At 44.6% G+C, this 22725-nt stretch overlaps 1 protein-coding gene across 1 annotated transcript in view; it reads right to left on the bottom strand.

Annotated features, from left to right (window-relative positions):
* The window catches only part of LOC126161413 (protein quick-to-court), a 765830-nt gene that overhangs the window by 62636 nt on the left and 680469 nt on the right, over positions 1–22725 (bottom strand). The window contains exon 4 of the mRNA XM_049917202.1: positions 947–1488. Coding sequence (XP_049773159.1) covers positions 947–1488 — 542 coding nt within the window. The remainder of the gene's footprint in view (positions 1–946; positions 1489–22725) is intronic.

Here is a 22725-nt window from a genome sequence, read left to right as displayed (position 1 = left end):
GTTTGGCTATGAAAATTTGGACAAACCCTCATGGTGTAAGTTATAGAGTGTCTTGTTTTCGCTCTGCTGACGCGTTTACAAAAATGTATCGAGTTTTAATCATATGATAAAACAGTCGTTTCTGCGTGCTGTGATTTCCGAAATTCATCGTTTCGGTATCTTCAAACTTTCATGAGATACGACGATTTTTACTACCACTTGATTCCCGAAGCGCACTAAAGGTTCGAACGCGCCGCAAGCGACCCGTCTGCGGATATAACAACCAATATCTCAAGAATGAAAAGAGATATCATTCCTGTCTCAACTTTAAATACAATTTAGATGTATTGGTTACATTTCATACGCAGTAATGTATGGCCTTAAACTAACTATACGGAAAGTCTATACTATTTGATTTTACCTCTGCAAATTCTTAAAAATTTGGTGCAGCCATGTACTCAATTTCGTGTAGCACAGTAACTATGACGAATAACGAAAATAAATTCAGACCTTTATCGTTTAAAGATATCAAGCTATAGGTTGCAGAAGAATCAAATTTTTTCACCAAATAGTTTTCTTAAGATCGGATGTTAAGTAATTCATAGATGCCGTCGTGTCCGCTCCACTGGTTTGCCAAAAAGACACGTGGCTGTCGCTCTGTGTCGCGCGTGCTGCAGCGACAGTTGCAGCGGGAGACAGGCAGCGACACAGATGTCGCTCAGCGGTTGTTTTTTGTCGCCTGAAGCTGTCGCGCGCTGTCGCTCGCTTCTGTCGCTCATATAAGACACGGCCTAAGACGTGTCCATACGATCGTACTGGACTGTACTGGACACGGCTTGGCTCCCACTCCACGAGAAACGATATCCAATGAGATTCGAGGGAAGGCGGAAGAATACACTGGTGGAAAGTTTGCGTCAAGTTTATTGTTATGCTCGTACGGTAGTTTCGCAGGTGTGGTGCCACCGACCTGGAGTTGGTGTCGGAGAGGCGCTGCAGCAGGTCCTCGACCTTGTCGTTGTGGCGCTGCTTGATGTCCTGCACGTCGTCGACGTGCGCGCGGCGCAGCTCGGCCAGGCGGCGCTCGTACATGTTGACGATGCGCGTGCGCTCGCCCTCGCGGTCGTCCAGCTTGGCGGGCGAGCGGCCCAGCGAGAAGCCGGACGACGAGCCCACGTCCTCGAAGTGGCCCGAGTCGGCCAGCGAGCCGGGCAGCTCCGCCTTGTCCGCCTCCTCCTCGGCCTCCGCCTCGGCCGCCCCCGCACCCCCTTTGGCGTCCCCGCAGGCGGCGCCGGTGGGCAGCGCGGGCGACGCCGACGCGGACGCCGTGTTGGCGACGTCGGGCTCGTCGTCGCTGCTGTCGGCGCCGCACGGGGGCGGCGCGCCGCTCGCCACGTCCTCGGCCGCCTGCAGCGACGCCTTGAACAGCCGCAGCTCCACCACCTCCTTGGTCAGGCGCAGGATGTCGCGGTCCTTGCTCTCCAGGTCCTTCCTCGTCTCGTTCAGCAGCGCCTGCGCCACCACACAAATACCACCCGTCACCACAGTAGGACTGGCAGAAGGGGGAACGACAAGGTGACGGTCGAAAAACTCAAAAAAAAAAAAAAAAAAATTATTACAGAATACATTGAAGAATCATTTCCCAAAAAACACTACTGGCCATTAAAATTGCTACACAAAGAAGAAATGCAGATGATAAACGGGTATTCATTGGAAGAAACATTTTATACTAGGCCGGCCGGAGTGGCCGTGCGGTTCTGGGCGCTACAGTCTGGAACCGAGCGACCGCTACGGTCGCAGGTTCGAATCCTGCCTCGGGCATGGATGTGTGTGATGTCCTTAGGTTAGTTAGGTTTAATTAGTTCTAAGTTCTAGGCGACTGATGACCTCAGAAGTTAAGTCGTATAGTGCTCAGAGCCATTTGAACCATTTTATACTAGAATTGACATGTGATTAAATTTTCACGCAATTTGGGTGCACAGATCCTGAGAAATCAGTACCCAGAACAACCATCTCTCGCTGTAATAACGGCCTTAATACGCCTGGGCATTCAGTCAAACAGAGCTTTGATGGCGTGTACAGGTACAGCTGCTCATGCAGCTTCAACACGATACCACAGTTAAATTTCGCGTCTGTAGCACGTCAATTTCGTTGTGTAGCAATTTTAATGGTCGGTAGTGTATATCACATACACGACTAGCACTAGAATCCTGCAACCAACACCACCCACATTCTAATATACTCTACTTTTAGTTTGTTAAGAAGTGATGGCTTTGGGAGAGCCAGTCCTGACAAAACTCTACCATCTGGTGAGCAAGATGTTTGAGACAGGCGAAATACCCTCAGACTTCAAGAAGAATATAATAATTCCAATCCCAAAGAAAGCAGGTGCTGACAGATGTGAAAATTACCGAACAGTCAGTTAAATAAGTCACGGAAGCAAAATACTAACGCGAATTCTCTACAGACGAATGGAAAAACTGGTAGAAGCCGACCTCAGGGAAGATCAGTTTGGATTCCGTAGAAATATTGGAACACGCGAGGCAATACTGACCCTACGACTTATCTTTAAAGCTAGATTAAGGAAAGGCAAACCTACGTTTCTAGCATTTGTAGACTTAGAGAAAGCTTTTGACAATATTGACTGGAATACTCTCTTTCAAATTCTGAAGTTGGCAGGGGTAAAATACAGGGAGTTAAAGGCTATTTACAATTTGTACAGAAACCAGATGGCACTAATAAGAGTCTAGGGGCACGAAAGGGAAGCAGTGGTTGGGAAGGGAATGAGACAGGGTTGTAGCCTATCCCCGATCTTATTCAATCTCTATATTGAGCAAGCAGTGTAGGAAACAAAAGAAAAGTTCGGAGTAGGTATTAAAATCCATGGAGAAGAGCCGGCCGTGGTGGCCAAGCGGTTAAAGGCGCTACAGTCTGGAACCGAGCGACCGCTACGGTCGCAGGTTCGAATCCTGCCTCGGGCATGGATGTGTGTGATGTCCTTAGGTTAGTTGGGTTTAAGTAGTTCTAAGTTCTAGGGGACTGATGACCTTAGAAGTTAAGTCCCATAGTGCTCAGAGCCATTTGAACCATTTTGAACCACGGAGAAGAAATAAAAACTTTGAGGTTCGCCGATGACATTGTAATGAGACAGCAAAGGACTTGGAAGAGCAGTTGAACGGAATCGACAGTGTCATGAAAGGAGGGTATAAGATGAACATCAACAAAACCAAAAGGAGGATAATGGAATGTAGTCGAATTAAGTCGGATGATGCTGAGGGAATTAGATTAGGAAATCCGACACTTAAAGTAGTAAAGGAGTTTTGCTATTTGGGGAGCAAAATAACTGATGATGGTCGAAGTAGAGAGGATATAAACTGTAGACTGGCAATGGCAAGGAAAGCGTTTCTGAAGAAGAGAGATTTGTTAACATCGAGTATTGATTTAAGTGTCAGGAAGTCGTTTCTGAAATTATTTGTATGGAGCATAGCCATGTATGGAAGTGAAACATGGACGATAACTAGTTTGGACAAGAAGAGAATAGAAGCTTTCGAAATGTGGTGCTACAGAAGAATGCTGAAAATTAGATGGGTACATCATATAACTAATGAGGAGGTATTGAATAGGATTGGGGAGAAGAGGAGTTTGTGGCACAACTTGACTAGAAGAAGGGATCGGTTGGTAGGACATGTTCTGAGGCATCAAGGGATCACCAATTTAGTATTGGAGGGCAGCGTGGAGGGTAAAAATCGTAGAGGGAGACCAAGAGATGAATACACTAAGCAGATTCAGAAGGATTTAGGTTGCAGTAATTACTGGGAGATGAAAAAGCTTGCACAGGATAGAGTAGCATGGACAGCTGCATCAAACCAGTCTCAGTACTGAGGACCACAACAACAACAACAAGAAGAGTTAGAGAAGAAAGAAACATGCTGATAGTCAGCAGAAAGAGAAAACGGAACTGGATTGGACATTGTTTGAGGAGGGACTGTTTATTGAACGAAGGTTCAAAAATGGCTCAAATGGCTCTGAGCACTATGGGACTTAACATCTGTGGTCATCAGTCCCATAGAACTTAGAACTACTTAAACCTAACTAACCTACGGACATCACACACATCCATGCCCGAGGCAGGATTCAAACCTGCGACCGTAGCGGCAACGCGGTTCCAGACTGAAGCGCCTAGAACTGCGCGGCCGCACCGGTCGGCTTGAAGGAAGGTTTAGGGGGAATGGTGGAGGGAAAAAAGAGACGAGGGAAAAGAATATATCAAATGCTGGACAATATCAACGAACACAAATAATCAGAAATGAAAAGAGTGGCTTTTCGGACAGACAAAAGTGGAAGAGGCTTACCCCTTGACAAGACCTGCCATACGGCAGAATAATATATTACTACTAGTTTGTTAATGTCAACAGGCATTGTTCCAATTAAAAAAGTGTATGTTTGCACAAAACATACACTGTAATATTATTACAATCTGCTGATTGCCTAACAATACGAGGCCCTGACTACTAGTCCGTTATGTGAAAACCGCACATCAGTAGCACATTTCACTTCCGCAACATTTGCGGTGCGAGTTCTAGGTGATTCACCCTGTATAGCACAAGTTCAATTTCCGCTACCGGGTTTTGGGGTGTTTTCTTTGTTCGTGGTCTCGTGGACTTCGTCTGATTTAATTACATTGATAAACCAAAAAATTATGACCATCGACCTATTACACTAGTCAACAGCCATTTTGCATCTGGGATGTGATACACCAACTAGTATGTATTTTGGTGTGTAGAATCCTAATAAACATTTCAAAATTTTCTAGCACATACCATTTCTGATTTTTTAAAGGTTTTTGTATTTTTCGTATTCAGTATTTCGCTTTTTGCTGTTCTTCTGTTTTGATGTTTAATTGTTTGTTTTTGATTTGCAAAAAAATGGCTCTGAGCACTATGGGACTTAACTGCTGTGGTCATCAGTCCTCTAGAACTTAGAACTACTTAAACCTAACTAACCTAAGGACATCACACACATACATGCCCGAGGCAGGATTCGAACCTGCGACCGCAGCAGTCGCGCGGTTCCGGACTGTAGCGCCTAGAACAGCTTGGCCACTCCCGCCGGCTTTGATTTGCAGAGGCGAGCTAGAAGATCTACAAATCGTCAGTAAATGGTTGGTGTGGTAATCCAGTGGTGTGAAACAGATCCTCCGTGAATGTTTCCTGTGAAAGATAGTGCAAACTTTGTGTGTTTAAAACTTACACTAAGGAAAATGGTAACTAGTAAATCTCGTTGCTGTCTAAACCACCCCGACAACTTTTGTTGTGTGTGTAGCAAATTCACTGCAAAAGTCCAAAGCAAATTAATCACTGATTCGGATAAGAAGGCTTTCAAATTGTATTTTGATTGTCCTGTTGGTGATCAAGATAAAAATTTCGCACCTCATACTGCCTGTATAACCGGTACTATAACCTTAACCGACTTTTTGAAAGAAAAACGCCGAGACACGCCATTCGCTATTCCGATGGTGTGGTGTGAGCCTAATGACCATTATTCAGACTACTTACTTACAAATATTTTGGGACATTCAAGCAAAACTAGACATAAAATAACGTATCCAAGTGTATCTTCAGTGCATCTGCCTGTGCCCCATGATGAGGGGTTGCCTGTTCCAGTCTAACTTGAAAGCCACGGAACTAGACACCACGTCAAGTGAATCAGAAAGTACTGAACATATAGAAGAGTACTGCTCTCAATATCATGACACTTCGCCTCAGCTCTTTAATGAAAAGGAATTGAACGATTTGGTTGGCCATCTAAAACTTTCGAAACAGCAAGTTGAACTCTTGGGGTCGAGACTGCAAGAACGGAATCTTCTAGCTCCAGGGACAAAAATTTCCATTTTTGAAACAAGAGCAGTCTTCGAAAGGGAGGTAAGAAGGAAATGACAAGTATTTTGGACAGGTCAGGAAAACTGCTGGTGAATCCTGTGGATTCCTTGGTCAGATGGAGGGAATATTTTGAAGAGTTGCTCAATGTAGGTGAAAATACGATCAGTAATGTTTCAGATTTCGATGTACAATGGGATAGGGATGATGATGGAAATAGGATCACATTGGAGGAAGTGGAGAAAATGGTCAATAGATTGCAGTGCAATAAAGCAGCTGTGGTGGATGAAATTAAGTTGGAACTCATCAAATACAGTGGAATGTCAGGTCTTAAATGGCTACACAGGATAATTGAAATGGCCTGGGAGTCGGGACAGGTTCCACCAGACTGGACAAAAGCAGTAATCACACCAATCTTTAAACATGGAAACAGAAAAGATTGTAACAACTACAGAGGTATCTCTTTAATCAGCGTTGTGGGTAAAATCTTCTCAGGTATTGTTGAAAGGAAAGTGCGAGTATTAGTTGAGGACCGACTGGATGAAAATCAGTGTGGGTTTAGGCCTCTTAGAGGTTGTCAGGACCAGATATTTAGCTTACGGCAAATAATGGAGAAGTGTTATGAGTGGAACAGGGAATTGTATCTATGCTTTATAGATCTAGAAAAGGCATATGACCGGGTTCCTAGGAGCAAGTTATTGTCTGTTATACGAGATTATGGAATAGGAGGCAAACTTTTGCAAGCAATTAAAGGTCTTTACGTGGATAGTCAGACAGCAGTTAGAGTTGACGGTAAATTGAGTTCATGGTTTAGAGTAGTTTCAGGGGTGAGACAAGGCTGCAACCTGTCTCCACTGTTGTTCATATTATTTATGGATCGTATGTTGAAAACAATAGACTGGCTGGGTGAGATTAAGATATGTGAACACAAAATAAGCAGTCTTGCATATGCGGATGACTTAGTTGTGATGGCAAATTCGATTGAAAGTTTGCGAAGTGGTAAATTGAGTTCATGGTTTAGAGTAGTTTCAGGGGTGAGACAAGGCTGCAACCTGTCTCCACTGTTGTTCATATTATTTATGGATCGTATGTTGAAAACAATAGACTGGCTGGGTGAGATTAAGATATGTGAACACAAAATAAGCAGTCTTGCATATGCGGATGACTTAGTTGTGATGGCAAATTCGATTGAAAGTTTGCGAAGTAATATTTCAGAGCTAGATCAGAAATGTAAGGACTATGGTATGAAGATTAGCATCACCAAAAACCAAAGTAATGTCAGTGGAAAAGATATATAAACGGATTGAGTGCCAAATAGGAGGAACAAAGTTAGAACAGGTGGACAGTTTCAAGTACTTAGGATGCATATTCTCACAGGATGGCAACATAGTGAAAGAACTGGAAGCGAGATGTAGCAAAGCTAATGCAGTGAGTGCTCAGCTACGATCTACTCTCTTCTTCTCTTCTGCAAGAAGGAAGTCAGTACCAAGACTAAGTTATCTGTGCACCGTTCAATCTTTCGACCAACTTTGCTGTATGGGAACGAAAGCTGGGTGGATTCAGGTTACCTTATCAATAAGGTTGAGGTTACGGATATGAAAGTAGCTAGGATGATTGCAGGTACTAGTAGATGGGAACAATGGCAGGAGGGTGTCCACAATGAGGAAATCAAAGAAAAACTGGGAATGAACTCTATAGATGTAGCAGTCAGGGCGAACAGGCTAAGATGGTAGGGTCATGTTACACGCATGGGAGAAGCAAGGTTACCCAAGAGACTCATGGGTTCAGCAGTAGAGGGTAGGAGGAGTCGGGGCAGATCAAGGAGAAGGTACCTGAATTCGGTTAAGAATGATTTTGAGGTAATAGGCTTAACATCAGAAGAGGCATCAATGTTAGCACTGAATAGGGGATCATGGAGGAATTTTATAAGGGGGACTGTGCTCCAGACTGAACGCTGAAAGGCATAATCAGTCTTAAATGATGATGATGATGATGATGATGAGGTGCTTCCTTCGCTGAATATTTCGATATGCAGAATTTATTGTGTATATGTAGCGATGTCAATGGTCTGATGATCCAGCTAGGATAAAAACATTATCCACAGGAGTGGCGACTATTTATTGACTCCAGTAAAACCGGCTTGAAAGCAGTACTACTGCATTATGGCAATGCATTTCCATCGGTACCTTTGGCTTTCGCAGTAGACATGAAAGGAACATATGAAACCATCGCTTTGCTGCTAGAGGCAATCAAATACAAGGATCATGAATGGCAGCTTTGTTGTGATTTAAAAGTTGTTGCACTCCTAACAGGTTTAAGGCTGGGTTCACGAAATACTGCTGCTTTTTGTGCCTTTGGGACAGCCGTGCACCAAGAACCACTATACAGTCAAGGAATGACCTATAAGGAAGTCATATGTTCCTGGAAATGTATATGTGAAAAATACCCCATTGGTTGAGCCCGATAAAATCATTTTGCCACCCCTTCATATCAAGTTGGGCCTTATCAAGAACTTTGTAAAAGCTCTGGATAAAGAAGCTGAGGCCTTCCATCACTTAAACGAAAAGTTCCCCAAATTAAGTGAGGCAAAGCTGAAAGAGGGTATATTTGTTGGACCACAAACAAGAAAATTGCTGAAAGATCCAACTTTTGATACCAAACTCACAGATATCCAATTAGCTGCTTGGTCTTCTTTTAAAGCAACTGTGAAGGGCTTTTTGGGTAACAGGAAAGACAAAAAATATGTTACCACTGTGCATGATCTGTTGGACAACTATAAGAACATGGGGTGTAGAATGTCGCTTAAAATTCACTTTTTACATTCTCACCTGTATTTCTCCCCGGAAAATTTGGGAGCCGTAAGCGATGAGCATGGTGAACGCTTTCACCAAGATATTCTTACCATGGAACACCGTTACCAAGACCATTGGAACCCTTAGACGATCGGTGACTACTGCTGGTGTCTTGTTAGGGAGAGTGATGACTCAAATGGCTCTGAGCACTGTGGGACTTAACATATGAGGTCATCAGTCCCCTAGACGTAGAACTACTTAAACCTAACTAACCTAAGGACATCACGCACATCCATGCCCGAGGCAGGATTCAAATCTGCGACCGTAGCTGTCGCGCGGTTCCGGACTGAAGCGCCTAGAACCGCTCGGCCACACCGGCCAGCGAGAGTGATGAAACGGCAAACAAAAGAAGAGCTCTGTCGTCGCATTTTTCAAAAACCAAAGGCGATTAAAGATGAAAATATCTTCTGAACTAATTTGGACCTTTCATTGGCATCATGCCATATATATATATATATACACAAAATAGTATTGATTTCAAACGTTCTGAAAATGTATTTTTGTTTGAATGAATTGCGTCAGTTTTCGCTATTACCATTTTTTATTCTGCTGTGTATCTAGGGACTGTGACGTCATAGAGAATAACTGATTTTATCACTATATTCAGCACCCCAAAATTAGGTAAATCCACCCATTTACAAACTAGATGCAGAAGAAAAGGTTAAAGTTGTCAACTAGTGTTATCGATATAAAGGCATCCAGGCAAACGTCACCTGGCGAGGAATGACTGCTAGTGAGACCCAAGCAGGGAGCATGTGGTATCAGTCAGCGTGCTGTCCGTGAGTAGCATGGGGAAGGCGCAGTATCTATCTGAGTTTGACCGAGGACAGACTGTGATGGCCTAGATGCTTGGCACGTGCATTTCGGAAACTGCGACTTGTCGGGTGTTCGAGGAGTGCTGTGGTGAGTGTCCTCAACATGTGGCGAAACTAGGGTGAAATCATGTCCAGACGTCGTGGGGATGGCCGGCCACCCTCATTAAAGATGTCGGATCGTAGGGTGGGTAGTCGAGTAAAACAGGGCAGGTGGCGAACTGTGGCGGAACTAACATTAGACTTTAATGGTGGGCAGATTACAAGTATGAACACACAGTACACCGAACACTCCTAACGATGGGCCTCCGCAGCTGACGACCCATGCATGTGCTAATCGCTACGGTCGCAGGTTCGAATCCTGCCTCGGGCATGGATGCGTGTGATGTCCTTAGGTTAGTTAGGTTAAAGTAGTTCTAAGTTCTAGGGGACTGATGACCTCAGATGTTAAGTCCCATAGTGCTCACAGCCATTTGAACCATTTGAGCATGTGCCAATGTTATCACCACAACATCGGCAAGTAAGACTGACATGGGCATGCGACCAATCAGCACTGGACACTGGCGCAGTGGCAGAGCGCTCCATAGTCTGGTGAACCCCAATACATTTTCATCATGCCAATGGGAGGGCGCGAATCCGTCATCTTCCAACAGCTCCTTGACACCTCCTCTGCGGGACGAAGACAAGCTGGCTCCATTATGTACTGGGGAACCAACACGTGGGCGTCCGTGGTCCCAGTGGAGCTCGTGCAAGGCACCATGATGGCTAAGGAGTCTATACACTAGTTGCAGACCACGTACAGCCCTTCATGACGATCATGTTTCCCGACGGGAGTGGCATTTTTAGCAAGATAATGCGCCAAGTCAAAAGGCCTGGAGGGTGACTGAGTCATTCGAGGTACACAGTGGCGAGTTCTAACTGACGTGCTGCCCCCCCCCCCCCCAACTCGCCCAATCTGAACCCTATCGAACACACCTGTGATGTGACTGAACATGGCGTCAGAGCTCATTGTCCCTTTCTCTCCCCCCCCCCCCCCTCTCCTCACAGAATTTACGGGAATTAGGTGAATAGTGTGTGCAGATCTGGTGCTGGTGCGAACTCCCTCCTGTGACCTACCAAGGCCTCACTGCTTCCATGCCACGATGCGTCGCCGCCGTAATCCGTGCCAAAGGTGGATATACCGGCTATAAGGTAGGTGGTCATAATGTTTTGGCTGATATGTGTGTGTTAAATGAAATTTACCGATACCATTTCTTCAGGTTTTTTTGTTGGGCTTTTAACAGCTGTGAAGGATTTGCTTGATTTTTGCTTCAGTACAGAGTTATTACAAATGATTGAAGCGATTTCACAGCTCTACAATAACTTTATTATTTGAGATATTTTCACAATGCTTTGCACACACATACAAAAACTCAAAAAGTTTTTTTAGGCGTTCACAAATGTTCGATATGTGCCCCTTTAGTGATTCGGCAGACATCAAGCCGATAATCAAGTTCCTCCCACACTCGGCGCAGCATGTCCCCATCAATGAGACGGAAAGTATCGTTGATGCGAGCTCGCAGTTCTGGCACGTTTCTTGGTAGAGGAGGTTTAACACTGAATCTTTCACATAACCCCACAGAAAGAAATCGCATGGGGTTAAGTCGGGAGAGCGTGGAGGCCATGACATGAATTGCTGATCATGATCTCCACCACGACCGATCCATCGGTTTTCCAATCTCCTGTTTAAGAAATGCCGAACATCATGATGGGACTGCGGTGGAGCACCATCCTGTTGAAAGATGAAGTCGGCGCTGTCGGTCTCCAGTTGTGGCATTAGCCAATTTTCCAGCATGTCCAGATACACGTGTCCTGTAACGTTTTTTTCACAGAAGAAAAAGGGGCCGTAAACTTTAAACCACGAGATTGCACAAACCACGTTAACTTTTGGTGAATTGCGAATTTGCTGCACGAATGCGTGAGGATTCTCTACCGCCCAGATTCGCACATTGTGTCTGTTCACTTCACCATTAAGAAAAAATGTTGCTTCATCACTGAAAACAAGTTTCGCACTGAACGCATCCTCTTCCATGAGCTGTTGCAACCGAGCCGAAAAGTCAAAACGTTTGACTTTGTCATCGGGTGTCAGGGCTTGTAGCAATTGTAAACGGTAAGGCTTCTGCTTTAGCCTTTTCCGTAAGATTTTCCAAACCGTCGGCTGTGGTACATTTAGCTCCCTGCTTGCTTTATTCGTCGACTTCCGCGGGCTACGCGTGAAACTTGACCGCACGCGTTCAACCGTTTCTTCGCTCACTGCAGGCCGACCCGTTGATTTCCCCTTACAGAGGCATCGAGAAGCTTTAAACTGCGCATACCATCGCCGAATGGAGTTAGCAGTTGGTGGATCTTTGTTGAACTTCGTCCTGAAGTGTCGTTGCACTGTTATCACTGACTGATGTGAGTGCATTTCAAGCACGATATACGCATTCTCGGCTCCTGTTGCCATTTTGTCTCACTGCGCTCTCGAGCGCTCTGGCGGCAGAAACCTGAAGTGCGGCTTCAGCCGAACAAAACTTTATGAGTTTTTCTACGTATCTGTAGTGTGTCATGACCATATGTCAATGAATGGAGCTACAGTGAATTTATGAAATCGCTTCAATCATTTATAATAGCCCTGTATTTGTTGTAGTATGTCTTCATTATTAGGATTGTCGTACATTTTGTGTGTCCTTACACAATATCCCATAATTTCCGTGGTTGTTCCGTTAGTTTCATGTTATTTCTGCAATTAAATATGTATCGTGACGTCATGGTCGCCAAGCATGAAATTGCGGTATCCGCCCTCTCTATGGTGCCGAGAGTCAAAGCCGACGGTTGGTACCACAATCTTCAGTTTCGGCCACTGTCCAGAACCAGGCATCTCAAGAGATGTAGAGAGACCCTGCTGCTCCTGCTCGAAAACCGGCGTATCACGATCGAGGCATTGGTGGAAAAAGTGAACATTAGTTATCGATCAGTTTCAAATATCTTTCACGACACTGTGAACGAGACAACTGTCGCCGCCTGCTGAATTTGGCGACTGGTTGCTGAACCGAGGCAGCAGCTCAAATGTTGAAGGTGTGTCAGGCCAAACCAGATGGCTTCTTTAGCTGCCTAATCACCATAGACGAAAGCGGTGTGTATCATTATGAGTCCAAGGCAAAAGAGCAAAATAAGCAGTGAAAGCCTGTGGATTCACCACTGTCGAAAAACGCAAAGACCCGAGCAAGCTGATGCTGCACGTACTTTTGTGATTGGCATGATGAAGTGCTAACAGACTATGCTCGTAAGGAACAAGTGCCACAGAATCATTTTACTATAAAATCACTAATGATGTTATAGGAGGCTGGAACCGCGCGTCTGCTACGGTCGCAGGTTCGAATCCTGCCTTGGGCATGGATGTGTGTGATGTCCTTAGGTTAGTTAGGTTTAATTAGTTCTAAGTTCTAGGGGACTGATGACCACAGATGTTAAGTCCCATAGTGCTCAGAGCCATTTGAACCTTTTTTGAGATTTCACGTGTTGCGGGAAGCTGTACAAAAGCGTGTTTCTGATGCACTACAACGCCCCCACCCCCCCAAAAAAAAAAAAAAAAAAAAAAAAAAAAAAAAAAAAAAATGTCCTGCACAGGAGCCTGTCATACATGCTGCTTCTTTGGGCTAGCATATTTTGCCTCATTTTGGTATTCTCCTAACATGGATTATTGTTCTCCGATGGAGAAAACTCTGTGTGGCAGCTATGACGATGAGGTGATTTTCAATTTGGTTCGTTTCCTGAACATTCAAAATACAGACTTCTATAAGCAAAATCTTCGCCTAGTCACCCATTACTGGGGAAAAAATTTCTTGCACTGAGGGGTGGGTATGTAGAGAAGGACAGAGACCACATCCAGTTTCACAGTCGCAGGTTTTCTTTCTCTGAAGTGATAGTTAAAACTTTATTACAATCCCCATTACCGTGGGGATAAATGGACGGCTGTTTAGTTATAAACGAGTCTTACAGGAGTGAGCAAAAATATGGAATCACCACAAACACAACACATTACTGTGCCTAATACGCTGCAAGGAAACCTTTGGCATTCAAAACAGCCTCGAGTCGTCTCCGAATGGGTAAACACAGGTTTTCATCTACATTTACATCTTTATTATGACGTGTGTGGCGGAAGGTACAGGGTGACACAGAAAAATGGGAATGTTTGAAATGAGTAGTGGCAGCCATGGGCAGGTGGCAGCACTGCGGGTTCGTGACAGTTAGCGAGTCCGCCATTTCAGTAATCACGATCAGTGGAAAGGACAACAGCGTGCGTTAGCCATAAAAATGTTTTATAAAATCAATGATAGTATGGCAGCGGCGCAAAGGGAGTTTCGACGTTTTTATAATTTAGGACAGGCTCGTCCAAGCTGTGCTCCTGGGGCGCTAGCGCCCGCGGCCAGCGCCCCGGGCGAATTCGTGTGTTGTCGCTCAGCTGGCCCTGCGGACCGCCGCGCCTGCCATGCCCCTGTACGTGCGCTTCGTAAGGACGACAGACCGCCGCGCCATGGACTCACACATCGCCAATTTAAAGAATTTCTGGCTGATATCGAAGCGGAATAACCGGACATCCCCTACCACACCAAAGTAAGATGGCTGAGCAGAGGAAAGGTGCTTCATCGGTTTTTCTCCTTGAGGGGTGAAATAAATACGTTTTTGGAAATGAAAGGACGTCCAGAAAAAATTACTTCGTAATCCTAAGTGGGTGGCGAATATGGCTTTTTTGAGTGACCTTACTGGTCATTTAAATACTTTGAACATTACTTATTTTGAGGGAAAAATAGTTGCGCGGGAAGAATTGTGGACACTTTCCTGCACTACACAGTGTTAAAGAAGATGTGGATTTTTCAGATTATGTTCAAATCATTTGCGAGTTACAAGAACAGTTTGAAAACAGATTTTTGGAGATAAGGAGCTTCATCCGGCCTTAGATATATTTGTTCGCCCGTTTTCCCTTCGGGCAGAGGACGCCTCACAAGTGCTTCAACTAGAGCTGATTGACCTGCAGCGTGATAACCGCCTGAAGGACCGCTTTCTTACGTGTAAAACTTTGGATGACTTTTACAGCTGTCTTCCACGAGAGAAATATCCTCTTTTGCACAAGCACGCGGCCAAAGTTCTCTCGATGTTTGGTTCCACGTATATTTGTGAGCGCTTTTTCTCTCTTTTAAAGCTTGCTAAAACTAAGAACCATTCATTACTTGGCGATAAAATTTGACAAATTCTTTGAGGTTAGCAGTCTCACGGAATATCGTACCCAACCCAGACAAAATCGTTTCCTCGAAAAAGAAAAACGTGTAAAATGTTAATTGTCTTCTTTAACAATGTTGACAGTAAGAATTAAAGAGCTTTATAACCTTAATTCTATTTTTAATAAGTTTTCAAACTTGGTCAGTTAAAATTATTACGTACGAAACAGCAAACCAAGGATCCGATTTCTAAACTCTGAAAAGTGATACAAAAAGCTGTACCACGAAGTATAACAAAAAATATTTATTTGTAACTACTAGCAGTAAGAATGAGACTCTATATCCCTCACATAAAATGATTTATAAAATAGACTATTTTGTTTACGTTGGATCTGACCGCGGGACAGTCCAGCGCAGAGCAGTGCTGTGCGGTCTCACTCGCTCTGCAGCTCGCTCTCTCTCTCTCTCTCTCTCTCTCTCTCTCTCTCTCTCTCTCTCTCCTATGGCGACACTAGCGACACACGGTCGCGGACGGGGCGCTGAACTACACTGTCTTGCGCCCGGCTGAGCCTGATTTAGGACGTCATGATGCCGTTCCGTCGAAACACGTGATAAAATGTTAGATCAATAACTCTGAAGAGACTGGGTCTGCCCTGAAGAAGAAACCAACACGAGGACCAGGAAGCTTGCATTGTCCAGCGAACACTGCTGTCTGTCTTAACGGAGCCCATGGCGTTCAATTCGTTAAGTAACTAGCAGTGGTTGGAATGTCCCAGGAGAGTGTTCGCAGAATTCTTTATCTTGATTTAAAATTTCATCCGTACAAACTGCAGATGGTGCAACAATTACTGGGAAAACACATATCTTAATGACGTGCATGAGCGCCCTTTACACGCTCGTAAAGCGACAGTATGGTGTGGTGTTTCATCACATGGGATTATCGGGCCGTATTTTTTCGCAAATGAACAACGAAACACAATAACTCTCACTGCCGATCGTTACGTCGAGATGTTACGAACTTTCGTTACAAAGCCTGGTTTCAACAGGACGGAGCGACACCACAACACTGCACGGCAATTAATGACTTGACATGTGTGCGAGATTTGTTTGGCAACCGTGTGATCAGCGATACGGTAACATTCCCTGCCCCCTAGATCACCAGATTTATCCGTTTGTGATTTATTCTTGTGGGGCTACCTCAAGAGCAAAGTCTACATGACTCGACCAAGAACGCTGGACGAGTTAAAACAGAGAATTCGGGATGCAATACACAGTATCCCAGGTGAGGTATTGCAGCGGTCAATGAGGAATCCCAAAGCAGATTTCACGAATGTAATCGTACAGGAGGACGCCATCTAAAGGACGAAATTAAAAAAAAAAAGATGAATACTATCAATGTTTCGTAAATGGCAAAGTTGTAAGGTTTCAGTTACTAAGAATGCAATTTGTTTCCTTCATCACTTGTAGTTTTATTGGAATGTGGAAATGTTCCCGTTTTTCATAGTCACTCTGTACTTTGTGAACCAGTGTCGCTTGCCCCATTTTCTTGCTCCAGTCACGAACGGTTCGCAGGAAGAACAACTGCCGATAAGTCTCTGTATGGGGCCGAATCTCTCTAATCACATCAAGACAATTTAAACTTCTTTGTTGGTCATACTGTGCTGCACATATGGTTTTCAAAAAATGTGCTCAAATGGCTCTGAGCACTATGGGACTTAACAGCTGTGGTCATCAGTCCCCTAGAACTTAGAACTACTTAAACCTAAATAACCTAAGGACATCACACACATCCATGCCCGAGGCAGGATTCGAACCTGCGACCGTAGCAGTCGCACGGTTCCGGACTGCGCGCCTAGAACCGCGAGACCACCGCGGCCGGCTATGGTTTTCAAACATTTTGTTAAAATCACTTGTCAATTCACGTATTTCCTCCTCAGATCCTTAGAACACTTTTAGTGCAGTATTTCGCCAATTCATCTTCTGTAAACTCGTATTTTATCTCTGTACTTAAATTGTTTACAAAAGTTGTTCATATGAATTCAAAAACATGTCTACCATTTGCCCTGTTAATGCACATCCCATTGCTACAACATTTCCTCGTTAGTAAAACTTACCATTAAACTTACAGTAGTTGAACGATAAGACAAACTTTAGCAATCCTATAAATACATCTGTTTCCACTTCAGATATTTTTCTGTGCTGAAGTAAGTTGTTTTCTGTAATTTTTATGTTTTCTCAACCGGCATTGATGCATACAAATCAATTATGTGTAATCAAGCCAACTTTGCACCCTTTGTTAATTTGCACTTTTTTTATCAGTGTACCAGCTCTGTAGTATTTTTAACATAAAAGGTTTCACCAACACCTATACCATTTATGAAGCATCTCACTTAACTGTATAATTACTTTTGCTTCAGGTCCCCTTCTCCTGTGCCTTACTGGTCTCCCAACCATGAGCCTTTATTCTACAGTCGAGGTACGGAGCTTCCAGGTTAGTTACAGTAAGGTTCTCTATTTCTTTTTCGGTAAAGCCCTGTTTGAAACCTGCTGGTATAGTCATATTTTCCTTCTACAGCCCTATCAATTTTACCAACATAATCATCTTGTTTCATAATGACGGCTGTGTTCCACTTGTCACCTTCATTAAACAAGTTACGTAAGACAGAATTAAACAACACTTCTTTTTCTTACAGCCTCAGAGTAACTTATTTTAACACTTTCACTTCACTACTCGCTTTCACAATTGATAATTCATTTTTTAATTATTTTATTTGACTTACATACTAAATTACACTGTTCCTCTCTCAACATTTTTTAACTATTTGCAGGGGAATCTTGTACCAACCTTCCTGCAAAATAGTGGCCAGTTCAAGAAAGTATGATGGAAGTGGGTAAGTATCATGCACTCTTCTCTCCAAAGTAGACCATAAAGGCTCAATATATTGAGATCTGGTGCCCAGGGGGAGTATGACAATGCATCCACATGCTCGTAAAACCAGCCCTGGACGATGCCAGCTGTGTGAACAACCTTCTCGTCTTGGAACACAGCACTCCCACTGGCAGACAAACACTGTACAACGGGATGTAGCTTATTAGCCAGAATGGCCATATAAACCTTGTCAGTAATGCAACCTTGCAGAGTAAGCAAGTGGCCCATGGAATACACAATATGGCTGCCAACATCATCACCGAACCCCCCACCATGTTTCACTCTTGGGACATAAATTCATCCCGAAGTTGGAAAAAGTGCGAAACAAATGTCATCCGACCAAATGGCATTGTTCCACTGCTCCGAAGTCCAGGTTTTAAGGCTTCCAAGTTTTCCTTTTGTGGGCATTTCCATCGTCATTGATGAGTAGTTTCAGAATTCCAGCAATTCCTTGCTTATGGGGCTCCCTTTGTGTTTCCTTGAGCCAGCCGAGTGGCCGAGCGGTTCTAGGCGCTACAGTCTGGAACCGCGCGACTGGTACGGTCGCAGGTTCAAATCCTGCCTCGGGCATGGATGTGTGTGATGTCCTTAAGTCAGTTAGGTTTAAGTAGTTCTAAGTTCTAGGGGACTGATGACCTCAGAAGTTAAGTCCCATAGTGCTCAGAGCCATTTTTGTTTCCTTGATGCTGATGTGGTTCACGAGTGCAACATTTAGTTTGTAAGGTGGCAGCTTGAATGAATGTTAATTTCGCACCTTACACGAGATTTTTATAAATACGTCACAAGTAGATGGATATATCACCTGACATAGTTTAGTGATAGTGAGCAAATTTGCCTATCAAAATGCACAATAGGTAATGCCAATGGAGATGACACTCGATTCAATGGTATTAACACACCGAATCCAAATCCTGCATGTCAGTGAGCAAAAGGTGAAAAAAGCTGCTGGCAGAAACGCTTTAGTTTGGGCACAGACGCGAGTTGCGCCGTCACGGCCTGCATACAACGAAAGCGCTGCCTGCGACGCAGAAATCCTTTAGAAAACTGCGTTGCGGAATTTCCAGATGGATACAAACAGGCCAGAGACGCAGTTAAAAAGAGAGTTACAGTTACTGTCATGTGAAAGGTCCGTGGTGCTCTCGTGATGTACGCGTGTAGCTTTACGCGTCAGGAGAGGACACAAAATGTCTGATTGGCTGAAAGAAAATCGGAAGGAGTAGAAGTGGCGATATTTCGACGCAGTTGTCCGCCGCTCGTGGTCTCGCGGTAGCGTTCTCGCTTCCCGAGCACGGGGTCCCGGGTTCGATTCCCGGCGGGGTCAGGGATTTTCACCTGCCTCGAGATGACTGGGTGTTTGTGTTGTCCTCATCATTTCATCATCATCCAGGAAAGTGGCGAAATTGGACTGAGCAAAGGTTGGGAAATTGTACGGGCGCTGATAACCACGCAGTTGAGCGCCCCACAAACCAAACATCCTCATCATCATCATCATCATCATCATCATCATCATCGACGCAGTTTAAAAGTAGGCCCTTTGCGATTGGCAGGAGTAGTTTCAACAAGATGAAAGGATCGCTCCCATCGATCTGAAAAAGCTGTGACGTGAAGCACAAAAGGGCACAGGTGGGGGACAGTTTGCTACGAAAGACACAGAACCCAAAACTTAGGGGGCTCTCATATGAACTAGTATCAAGTGTGGAACAGGGCGCATCACGCTCTGTACAGTGGAAAAAGAGGAGTTTTGTGTGAACACTGCGTTCACATTGGCTGACATTCGGCTAGAAATTATCTGAAGAGTCGTTGAGCTCCGTCAGCGGAGAAACGAAAGAGCCACGTAGTTAATTGTTCTTGCGAGGACTGAGAGGTTGATGAAGTATACACGCTGCTCCATCTGTGCACATGTACAGGGCTATTACAAATGATTGAAGCGATTTCATAAATTCACTGTAGCTCCATTCATTGACATATGGTCACGACACACTACAGATACATAGAAAAACTCATAAAGTTTTGTTCGGCTGAAGCCGCACTTCAGGTTTCTGCCGCCAGAGCGCTCGAGAGCGCAGTGAGACAAAATGGCGACAGGAGCCGAGAAAGCGTATGTCGTGCTTGAAATGCACTCACATCAGTCAGTCATAACAGTGCAACGACACTTCAGGACGAAGTTCAACAAAGATCCACCAACTGCTAACTCCTTTCGGCGATGGTATGCGCAGTTTAAAGCTTCTGAATGCCTCTCTAAGGGGAAATCAACGGGTCGGCCTGCAGTGAGCGAAGAAACGGTTGAACGCGTGCGGGCAAATTTCACGCGTAGCCCATTTCTTAAACAGGAGATTGGAAAACCGATGGATCGGTCGTGGTGGAGATCATGATCAGCAATTCATGTCATGGCCTCCACGCTCTCCCGACTTAACCCCATGCGCTTTCTTTCTGTGGGGTTATGTGAAAGATTCAGTGTTTAAATCTCCTCTACCAAGAAACGTGCCAGAACTGCGAGCTCGCATCTACGATGCTTTCTAACTCATTCATGGGGACATGCTGCGCCGAGTGTGGGAGGAACTTGATTATCGGCTTGATGTCTGCCGAATCACTAAATGGGCACATATCGAACATTTGTGAATGCCTAAAAAAACTTTTTGAGTTTTTGTATGTGTGTGCAAAGCATTGTGAAAATACCTCAAATAATAAAGTTATTGTAGAGCTGTGAAATCGCTTCAATCATTTGTAATAACCCTGTATATCGCCGTATTTTCCAGAATAGGGATGAGTGCATGTTTTCTCGCCTAACAAGAAACATAGGGCAGTTTCAGCTGATAAAATCGGTAAAAATTATGATTAGCTTTTTGTATGATTTTCATAGGGCGGGAGCAGCCATGCAACCGACAGCACGTGCAGCTAAAGGTAAATGCCACTGGCAAAGGCGTAAAATTGTTGGATCACCAACTTGCGTCCAGTGTGAACACGAGCAACCTTGAGTAATCTTTTGCACATCTTGTCACAAAAATTAACCATCCTTTCTAGACTTGATTGTCATGCTGAACAGTACTAGAATCGGATGATTTGACGTAATATTGACAACTCAGACAGTGCTTCACTGTCTAGATGTAACAAAAATCTTGTAGAGAACCTTCTATTTAAATTTGATATTGTTCTGTTCAGTGTTATTTCTGCTAATCAGGACGTAATGCATTATCTTGACAACACAATGTGTGATGAAGTCCCATACTCTGAGGAGCGTAGGGGAAGATGCAGGAGACCCGCACTACCATACTAGGCAAGGTGCTAGCGGAAGTGGTTTGCCGTAATGGGGGATGAATAATGATGATGAAGACGACACAACAACACCCAGTCATCTCGAGGCAGGGAAAACCCCTGACCCCGATGGGAATCGAACCCGGGACTCCGTGTGTGGGAAGCGAGAACGCTACCGCAAGACCACGAGCTGCAGACTGACAACAACACATAAATTAAACAAATTTTGTACAGCTAAACACCAAAATGTTCAAATGTGTGTGAAATCTTATGGGACTTAACTGCTAAGGCCATCAGTCCCTAAGCTTACACACTACTTAACCTAAATTATCCTAAGGACAAACACAGACACCCATGCCCGAGTCAGGACTCGAACCTCCGCCGGGACCAGCCGCACAGTCCATGACTGCAGCGCCTGAGACCGCTCGGCTAATCCCGCGCGGCAGCTAAACACCGATGTGCTCAGTCATAGAATAAGGGTCCATTCTTAATCCCAGTGATTTATTCTAGTGACGCTAACGCACTCACAGGATGTTTTTAATGATGTCTGACGAATGTGAAAAGGAGTGGCGTGTCTGAAGTACTGTACTGGCCTCTACAGCTGCCGTCCTCTTATTTGCGTCACAGTCTTTTTCAATGACCGTCTGTCTCGATCACGCAACATATACTTTCAGGTGCAGTTAATGTTTTTCGGCTTTCCCTGTGTGCAGTATAAGTGTTCGATCGGTGGCTCTTGAAATACTGAATGTTTCGGCTGCGTAAGCACCCATCATACGAGTTCCAACAATTTTCCCATGTTCGAATTCACCTAACTCCTTATTACGTACACTGAATTTACATAGGCCGGCCGTTGTGGCCGTGCGGTTCTAGGCGCTTCAGTCTGGAACCGCGTGACCGCTACGGTCGCAGGTTCGAATCCTGCCTCGGGCATGGATGTGTGTGATGTCCTTAGGTTAGTTTGGTTTAAGTAGTTCTAAGTTCTAGGGGACTGATGACCACAGATGTTGAGTCCCATAGTGCTCAGAGCCATTTGAACCATTTTTGAATTTACATAATATGTATCACAGCTGAGGATTTCGCGTGGTGTCTTTTTCCCGGAGATGTCCGAAAGAGCAGACACCACACATTCACATGATCACTTAGCTCCGACAACGCACTCTCAACAACACAGAACACTGTTCTGAACACGATTAACACTTTGGACATATTGAGACACTGCACAAGTGTTGTTCGTGGTCAAATGTAACAGCGCAATCTGCAGGTTGGCTAGCATCTGCATTTATGTTCGAGCATGCATTTCTCGCAGTGTTTCCATATTTTTGTGCAACCCCGGAACATCGAGTGCATACAAGGTGGCTGTAGATGTTTAGAACTCGCCACTCGAAACGTGCAGCTAGCGTTACATAATCGTCCAGTAATCGAGTACGCCGTGCTTTCACTCATCTTATGGGAGTTACTTAAATTCGATTGACTGTAAATGTTTTATAATAATTCGTTACGTGGATATCGTCTTTGAGCATCTCTGAGCGCCAAATATTCTCCGGCGAGCGTCAACGGCCGCGTAGTGTGTTTGTTATGTTTACTGGTGTGGGCTGTATGGGTCTGCAGGCACGCGCAGCTTAACCTGCAACGCCAAGTATTGCCGTCTGCTCACGCTCGGGTCTCTGCACTATATGGGCAACGGCGTGGCGCCATTTACTCGTCTAACGTCTAGAAGGCAATTACCACTGGGAAAGGTAGCACCTGGGCAAAAAACACTTTGTGCCGCATAACTATTTTAAACGAAATTGT

This window comes from Schistocerca cancellata, chromosome 2 (assembly GCF_023864275.1).
Source record: "Schistocerca cancellata isolate TAMUIC-IGC-003103 chromosome 2, iqSchCanc2.1, whole genome shotgun sequence".
NCBI classification, from domain to species: domain Eukaryota; kingdom Metazoa; phylum Arthropoda; class Insecta; order Orthoptera; family Acrididae; genus Schistocerca; species Schistocerca cancellata.
Note: the sequence above shows the minus strand (reverse complement) of the source record. Positions and strands in the feature narration are given on the sequence as shown.